This window comes from Vombatus ursinus, unplaced genomic scaffold, assembly GCF_900497805.2.
Source record: "Vombatus ursinus unplaced genomic scaffold, bare-nosed wombat genome assembly UNPS02014839.1, whole genome shotgun sequence".
NCBI classification, from domain to species: domain Eukaryota; kingdom Metazoa; phylum Chordata; class Mammalia; order Diprotodontia; family Vombatidae; genus Vombatus; species Vombatus ursinus.
The window spans coordinates 271673-280902 of NW_020954617.1; the positions used below are offsets into that span (position 1 = coordinate 271673).

General features: G+C 41.2%; 1 protein-coding gene across 1 annotated transcript; it reads right to left on the reverse strand.

The window, feature by feature from the left end:
* Positions 1-4865: 4865 nt before the first annotated feature.
* Positions 4866-8253, reverse strand: TMEM229A (transmembrane protein 229A). Its single transcript, XM_027840165.1, has one exon. It carries the CDS (start codon positions 8225-8227, stop codon positions 6860-6862), a length of 1368 nt encoding a protein of 455 aa, XP_027695966.1. The 5' UTR covers positions 8228-8253; the 3' UTR covers positions 4866-6859.
* Between the last annotated feature and the right edge of the window lie 977 nt (positions 8254-9230).

The following is a 9230-nucleotide window of genomic DNA, read 5'->3' on the forward strand; positions in this document are numbered from 1 at the left end:
GTGCCTTTATTACTCATCACTTTTTACCTCACATATTCTAAGCAAAACAGGGCATCTAGTTATTCAGTTGATACTACATTCCTTTTGCCTCCAAGCATCCATGTACGATAGCCACTGTTCCTGGAATGAATTCCCTTCTCATCTCTGCCTTTCAGGATCCAGTATCTTCCTCTAAGTGTCTATACAAGTGGCATCTCCTTTGGGAATTTTTCCTTGCTACCTTCAGCTGAAAGTATTTTCTTTGCCCTCAGATTTTTCTAACGCTGTATGTCTTGGTCTCTTCCTTTGCTTCCATCACACCTTACCTTATATTATACATATCTGTACACATAATATGTGTATTCCCTGTAACTCCTTGAGGGCCAGCTCAGACTTTAAAAAAATTCCCAATGTGGCTATAAAACTGTGTACACCCTTTGACCCAGCAATATCACTACTAGGTCTATATCCCGAAGAGATTTTTTAAAAAAGGAGAGGAAGAACCTACTTGTACAAAAATATTTATAGCAGCTCTTTTTGTGGTATCAAAGAATTGGAAATTGAGGGGATGTCCATCAATTGGATAATGGCTGAACAAGTTGTGGTATATGATTGTAATGGAATACTATTGTGGTATAAGAAATGATGAGTAGGATGTTTTCAGAAAAACCTGGAAAGACTCACACAAACTGATACAAAGTGAAGTGAGAAGAACCAAAACATTGTACACAGTAACAGCAATATTACATAATGATCAACTGTGAATGACTTAGCTATTCTCAGCAATACAATGATCCAAAAAAATTACAAAAGACTTATGATGAAAAATGCTATCTACCTCCAGAGAAAGAATTGATGGAATCTGAATGCATATTGAAGCATGCTTTTTTCACTTTATTTTTTATGTGTGGTTTTTTTTTTGGCCTGTGTTTTCTTTCATAACATTACTAATATAGAAATATATTTGTGTGATTGCACAGTTATAACCTACATCAAATTGCTCACCTTCTCAGGTTCAGGGAAAGAGAAGAAGGGAGGAATTTGGAACTCAAAATTAAAAAAAAAAGAATGTTAAAAATTATTTTTACATGTAATTGGGAAAAAAATAAAACATTCAAAAAATTCCCAGCATAGCACCACATGTATTTTGCAGAAGACAAGAAGTCTATTTTGGCTAAAGATGTAGGTTGAAGGTTTGAAAGTCAGGCTAAAGATTGTTGACTTCATTTTGTAGGCAATGAGAGGGTTTTGAAGGTTTCTGAGGGCATTATTAAATCTTTCCTTGTTTGCTGTACCCAGTAAAGGAATCTTTACTTTAATACTACACATAAACAGAGTAAAATGCACACATGTACTATATATGGTTATACAGTGTAGTATGTACATATATATATATGCACATATTCATGTACATATTTATATACAGCATGTATACTCTAACTCAATGTATAGTAGAAGCATCAGCATGGACTAGGGCCTGGCCTTTTAATCAGGAAGATGTAGATTCAGGCCTTGCCTCTAACACATACTGACTGAGTGACCAGGGGAGAGTCATTAAACCTTCCAGTGGCCCAAGCAACTTTGTAAGAATCCAAGTTACAGAGGAGTTAATGCTGATTTGCATTAGTTCAGGAAGTTTCCATACCAGGGAGCTTCCAACACTGGTGAAATGCTGGTTCTGAAAACAAAACAAAACTCACAAAAAGCAACTCAATGGAATATATAACACATAGCACATATCAGTGCGGTAACGCACGAGATACATAAAATTAATTTAAAGCCCAGTGTATTTTTATGTTACTGCCTTTTAATACAGGCAAAAATAGATTTTAAAAACTGCTTTCAGACATTGCACTGTGGTGGCTTGTTTGTCATTCCAAGGCAAGATAATTTCCTTTCCATTGTTATTGATTTCACATATGCGTTACTGAAAAAGGAAATGAAGCCAATTGTTTATTTGAACTTCTTTCTCCTGTCCCCTGAAGGAAAACCAGGCAGATCCTGCTTATCATTTTAAAAATAGTTAAGACTACATTATCAAAATGCCAAACTTGTTCATTTAGTTATGTTCCTACACAGCAAGATACTTCCTAAGCTGTATTCACTAAGTGAATGTTTATGTATGGCAACTGTTAAATATTGACATAAAACATTAGAAGCTGAATTAACCACGTCATTGTCAGTCTTAGTAAAGCTATCTCATATGTTTTATGGGAGTTTTGTACCTATCCATATTACTATAAATGACATTTCATGGTGACATGATTTCTAAGAGTCAGTTGTTCAGTGGTTTCAGTTATGTTTGACTCTTTGTGACCCCATTTGGAGTTGTCTTGGCAAAGACACTGGAATGGTTTGCCATTTTCTTCTCCAGCTTATTTTACAGATGAGGAAACTGAGCAAAGGGTTAAGTTACTTGCCCAGGGTCACACAGCTAGTACATATCTGAGGCCAGACTGGAACTTAGGGCCCAGCACTCTATTCACTGTGCCACCTAGCTACTTATGAGAGTCAGTAATCACAACCAAATGTGAATATTACCTCTGAGGTCACTTTCAGTTCCAAATTTATAATACTAAAATCCTCAGATCTAAAAAACTTATAAGAAATGTTAGATTTAAATTGAATTTGAAAGGGATTGAGTGCTATTACTTTATATGTAAATGTTTTGATGTCCATGCTATCAGCTAAGAATAGGATATTCATCATTGCCTCTTTTTCTCCTCCAAACTTTACCCAGCCTACTGAATTTAAACAATTATTAATTAAAAATGCATGCACATTTACTGTTTTAATACATTGGATTTTTCACCAGTGCTATTTATTCTGAGTTTTGAAAAGAGCTACCAGTGCCAAAAATTGATCAATTATTGACCTACTTTCTGGTAACAATACCTCTCTTTCTTTGGCCAGCCTGGTCTTTGGATAGTAGATACAGTCACCATTTGGTGCATGCTTGAAATCTTTATAGCTTAGTAGAATCATCCCAAGCTTGTGTTATGCTGGCATAACCTTTGGGAAAGTTGGGTTACCTCCAGGAACATGTTAGTAAATGGTTAACAACTGGCTATCCCCAATCAAAAAAAAAGTATACAAGGTACATTTTTTAGTTTAATCTGCATTATTACCATTTTATCCATCACTTTATTGAGTCTAGACAAACAAACAATAAATTAAGCCCTGATTTGTAGCTTTGCCAGTTTCCAACATATAAATGCTCACACTGAAAATATAACAATACAGTAAGAGATAGCTCCAGTATACCCCTGGCACTTATCTCCATGCCAAACTAAGGCACTGGGGTAGTATTTTCTCAAATGATTTCTATTAGGTTTTCAGGGGGACAGTGTGGTATAGTATAAAGAATGCTAGAAAAGAAGTCAAAAAACCTGAGTTTGATTTTCACCTTAACCACTTATTTGGTGTATGAATGCAGTTAAATTATTTAACCTCTCAGAGTCTCATTTTCTCATCTTCAAAATGAGGATAATAATGGTTACACTAAATACCTCATGGTGTTGTAAAGAAATCCCTTTGAAGACCTTAATGTTTTATATGAATGCAAGTTATTATCTTGTATTCTTGGGCTAATTTTAAAGCCTTTCCCAATCCCCCATCATCTTAGTAACTTTCTTCTGTTGGTTATTTCCAATTTATCCTGATCCTATAGTTGTTTGCATGTTGTCTTACCCCTTAGACTGTGAGCTCCTTGAGAGAAGGAACTATGTTTTGTCTTTGTATCCTCAGTACTTAGCACAGTGTCTGGCATGTAGTAGGCACTTAATGCTTATTAGCTGACTGACACAAGGCTTTCTGGCTTAGGACAGTGAAGTACAATGCAAAGAGTTTAGACCACCACATGGGTACCACTGAGAGACAGAAGACCTGTGTTTTAGCCTCACCTGTGTCATTCACTTGACTTTTGACCTGAGGCAAATTGTTTTTACTTAGCTACACTTCAGTTTTTTCATTTGTAAAATGAAGAGGTTGGACTTCATGATCTCTAATATCCTTCCTAGAACCCACATTCTCTAGTTCTGTGCAACTGTATGAGAGCATATCACTCATATAGAGAGCCTCAGCATTTGGGAAAATAGAACTAGTACATATTGCTGATCTCAGTCCCAGATTCAATTTCCTTCTACCTATCAATTTGTGTAATGAGGAGAATGTTGTAAACAGCTTTCACTGTGACACAGACAACTTAGGACCACTGGTAACAGGAGATAAAGATAATATGGATAATTGAAATTCACAAGGAATTGAAAATATTTTTGATCACTGTATTTCCTTATCACACCTTTAATACTATTGCTACAAACAAGTAATAGATTTGTCTAGTTTATCACTTCCTTTCTCTAGCTTTCCTTTGGGTGTGGGTAAGTAGGGAAGAGCAGTGAAATGGCATTCAAGCATAAATTTGAACATATCCAAAGATAAATAACACTGGAGCAAGAAGCCTTGAATAACCCACAATTCTGATAATCACTTCTTGAATAAGAGCTGCCTCCATATAGATCTGGTAAAATGATCACTGCTAGTGAATTATTATTTCATGGGATCATAGAGCTGAAAGAGTGTAGCCCCTTCTATTTGGCAGATGAAGAAGTAGAAACCTGGAGAGGTTAAGTGACTAAATCTTAAATTTTGGCACTTAATAGGTGACAGATTTGGGATTTGAATCCAGGACTTCTGACTCCCAATAACAACAAAATAACACTGTATTCACAGATGCTTTGTTGATAGTTGGATACTCTAGCTGATATTTTAACGGAGAGGTCTAATGATTAGGCTCTATGAACTTTAGCACTCTTCTACATAACAATAATATTAACTAGCATTTATATAGTGCTTTGAAGAACACTTTTAACAAATATAATCTCATTTGATCCTCACAACCACCCTGGGAGGTAAGTGTTATTATTAACCCCATCTTACAGATAAGGAAACTGACATGTAAAGAGATAATTGACTTTATGAATAAGCTAAAGATGTTTATGTCATTCAGTCATGAAAGAGGGCTAGTAGTGAAGTTGGCATACATTTATAACACTTGTCCCTAGATAGAGGCAAGTGGTGATTTCAGGAGCAGTTCATTGGATGTTTAGTGATCACAGATGCTTCCTCATATAATGTTGTATTGAAAGGTCTTTCTCATTCCAGGTCTAGCACTCTATCCCCTGTGCCATTTAGCTGCCTATATTAAAACCCAGGTCTTTTGCCCACAGTAATGACTATGGGTGGTTAGGATTTACTAGTTTGCTTTCATGCATTTTACCTGTAGGTCAGTTCATTTCAAGTAAACAAATATTAACCAAGCACCTACATACAAGGTACTGGGGGAAGAAAGACAAAAATGAGCCATGTGCATCTTACTGGGTTTAATCAAATATGGCAAATTTTACTTTACCCATTGATTCGATGTGTTACAGAGGGTTGATGAGGAAAACTCAAGAAAAGTCAAAGAATTTATATGTAAACAAGTATGCTTAAATAAAGCAATAATCATATTAAAAAGCACTTTCAGATTTTCCTATCTCTGTAATGAGCATTGAGATGGTTTTGATTATGTGGTCTTATGTGGTCTGTATTAAACTTAAGTCCATTCCCCTCCCCCCACATTTAACAACACCAGAAAGGTAATTTTTAATTAAACAAGTTTTCTTGGTTTATATACAATTTTCCCCCCTTTATTTAATTTAGGGCAGTTAGGATGAGTCACAAAAATCCATCACTGATTTCTTCTAAGCATTAATTCATTAGGCCTAACCCATGTACCCTAGGGGTCCCAGATAAAATGATATACTTTTAAAGTTGTTATAAAGCAGGAATAGGTCACATGATAGATCTGTGTCTATATAACAGTGTAGGTCTTTGTGACTTTGGGCAATTTACTTAACCTCTCCTGGGCTCCAGCATCTTCATATGTAAAATAAAGAAGTTGGAATAGATAATCTCTCTGGTCCTTTCCAATTTTGAATCCAATGATTTTATGATAAGTACTTTATTTTTCCAGATATTTGTTTCTCTTTAGGGTCATAGTATCATGGATTTGAACTTGACCTAGAAACAGGGTCTTAGAATAAGAGTACTTTTGAAGGAGATTCTCACTGTTGGAGGTATGCATTTTGTTTTATAGGCACATTTTTTAAAAAAGAAAAACCAAGCATAGATAAAATAAGATTTTATCAACTTTAATACACTTGGTGTTTAAGGCTAACCAACGCTGGAGAGCAGTCATTTCCAAGATGGAGATCAAATATCTTAACATAGTGTCAACTGTCTGAGCTGCTGGGAAAGACCTCTTATTTAGATGCTATTCTTAGGGTTGTTCCCACATTTATCAGCTTCCTTCCTTCCACTTAAATGCTAGACAGAGGCACTTTGAGAGTTACAAGCTGCAATTTCAGGTGTTCAGGTCAATGAATTTCAGCAGGCATTGGTGGCATGGAAAGTAGCAGCCTGGATTAATATGTGAAGGAAAATTAGAAAACTTCACTAAATCTTTTGAAAATTATTGGTCTTTCATGGAAGCACTTCCCATTTACGAAAGCTTAGTAGCCCTCACTGATGTACACACAGGTAAGTGCAAACCACAGCTTTCAGTCTTTAAGGTAGGAAGGTTTTGTGTGTGTGTGTGTTGTAAAAGTTTTTAAAGAAGAATTAAATACTTTGAGTTAGAATTCATCTCCAAAGTGCCATATTTCAAGGTACTATATTATGCATAGGTTCAAAACACCCAGAAAATCAAAATTGTAAATAAAACATGTTTGAAGAGACTTTAGTAAAATGTATAAAAAGTAAAAGATTAAAAAACACCTCCCCCATTTTTAAACTTCCTTTAAAAAACGTCCCGGGACTTCAGTTGTTATTTCCTGCTTCATTTAGTTGGTATGTATTGTACACGCCACAACACATTGGACAGCAGGTCCTGATAGAAGCTAAGAAATATCCAACCCGGCAAATACATAAGGGTGATAAGTCCCATGAAATTCAATGGGTAGTGAGAGTAGTCCCACGAACAGCCCCCACACATGCGGAGTCCCAGTCCCCAAGACAATTCCCACGTGTAGATGAAAAGAACATAGATGGGAATCCTCTTACAAGTTCCCCAGCCTCGGCTGTAGTGCAGGTAGAAGTATAGCTTTTCCACCACGAAGCTGCAGCTGCCATACATAAAAAAAGACCAGAGCGAAGTGTGGCCGTTGATGGCCCCGTCCTCCTGTTCCAGAAGGTTAAAGAAGAAAGTGAAAAAGATCTCATCTAGGAAACCATGCATCCCGAAGAAGAGAAAGCGGAGAAGGTCAGGGAGCCCTTGGCTGGGCGCTCCCCCGAACACCCCGGCGCCCCGGGGCCGCGGCCGCCCGGTACTGGGCGCCGCAGCTATCCGAGAGCCGGACAGTGGAGGGGGGCCGCGCCACTGTGGCTGGGGCTGCGGCTGAGGGCGGCGGTATCGCAAGCGCAGGAACCTCTTGAGAAACACTTGGGAATAATAAACTGCCAGCACGTACTGGAGAGCTAGATCCAGTGCTCCCGGTGCCGCTTCGCCCAACTGCCGCCCCCCGTGGCTTATCAGCAGTAGCGCCTTGCCCACCAAGGTCTGCAGTCCCAAGTGGGCCGAGGGGTACAAGAGGAAATTAAAGGCGAAGGTGCTGGGACAGCGACGCCGCTGCAGGTAAACCTTCTCCAGGGCGAACTGGGTGAGCGAGTGCAGCAGACAGTGATAGGGAGTGGAGAAGCCCAGCATCTTCAGGTCGGGGCTGTGGAGGAAACCCCGAGCCGAGGAAATGAGCACATCCAAGGTGATGCCGTGCATCCCGTAGAAGTAGAGTCGCATCCAGGCTGGGAGTGTCGAGTCTTCCGCCCCGGGCGCCACTGGCGTTTCAGCAGTGGACAGCGCCCCCGGGCAAGCTGCGGTAGCCGGGGCTCCGGACCTAGCTTTCCCGGCAGCTACACACTTGCTGCCGGTGACTCCCTTGGGGCTCCAGGCCGGTGCCGGGGGCGCCCCGAGCCACTGGGGAGAGCCGACTGCATCCCTGTCGCCGCGGGTCATCAGTTCCGAAGCACTGCCCGGCCCGGAGCTTCTCTCGTCATAGGGCGAGTGGAGACGTTGGGCCGAGATGGGGAGCTCCGAATCGGGTTCTGGCCGCTTCCTGCAGGAGTTAAGGTAGAAGCCTCCATCTGCTCGCTCTGCCGAGCCTTCTCTCGCCTCTCCTCCGCGCTGCTGGTGCGGCGCGAGCGGCCGCATCTCCGGGGCTTGCAGTTGGCTCCTCCCGCTGGGGCTTCGCGCTGCCTGCTGCCTAGTCGCACTCCTCCTTCCCGCTGCTCCTCTTTCCAACTCCCCGGGGGTGGAGTTGACTCTGGGCTGCAGTCCACCCTTTCCCTCTCCAGTCCAAGTAGCAGGCTCGGGGCAAGGTCCAAGCAGCAGCCTGAGGGCAAGGTGTCCTCTCCCCGGGACTCACAGTGCGAGGCCTAATGCCGCCGGCTGGTCGGCTGAGGGAGCTCGGCCCGAGCTAATCAGAAGGCGGCGCGCAGGCTGCAGGGAGAAATACAGAGAATTTCACAAACCCTTCAGCTTCAACCCCACAGCCACCGCCACGCTCCCTCAACTGACACTGGGAGCGTAATGTGAGCTGCTACACACTCCCCTGCTCTCTCTAAGCCTTCTTCACATCCCTTCCTTTTCACCTCTTTTACCCTCTCCCCAGCCTCATCCTTCCTCTAGGTTCACATTTGCCTCTGATCCGCCCCCAACCCCCGCCCCCTTCAGCTTCTGAGGCTCAGTCTGTTTGCTAAGAGCTCTGGCATTTGGCTTCCTTTCCTTGTCTTGCCCCTTTCTTCTTAATGTCCTAGCTCTCCCCTCTTTCGCCTCCCCTACCTCAGGCAGACACAGGCAGACCCAAAGCAGTGTTGAGGCACAGGTGATGCCTGAGGTATAGACTTCCTAACAGGTGTATATGGCAGGGTATTTCCTGGAATGGGGGAAATGGGGCCAGGGCCTGGTTGGCAGAGATGAATGGCTGAGTGCCATAGACCAAAGCTTTGGGCTGGAGACCAAACTACAGTACTGTATTTTTAATGTACCTTCTGAAGGCCAGCTGTATTCTAAATATTTATCCCAGCAAATGAACCACTAGTCCTGTCCTACTAAGAGAGCATACAGAGTAGCACTCCCTCTCCATATCCCATAATTTCTGATAACATTTCTCAAAGTTGTTAATTCACATTCTTAACATATCAATTTGTCCTGG

What these genes read in the sequence shown, in the direction of transcription:
- TMEM229A (XM_027840165.1), bottom strand. Translation starts at nt 8,227, where the DNA reads ATGCGGCCGCTCGCGCCGCACCAGCAGCGCGGAGGAGAGGCGAGAGAA.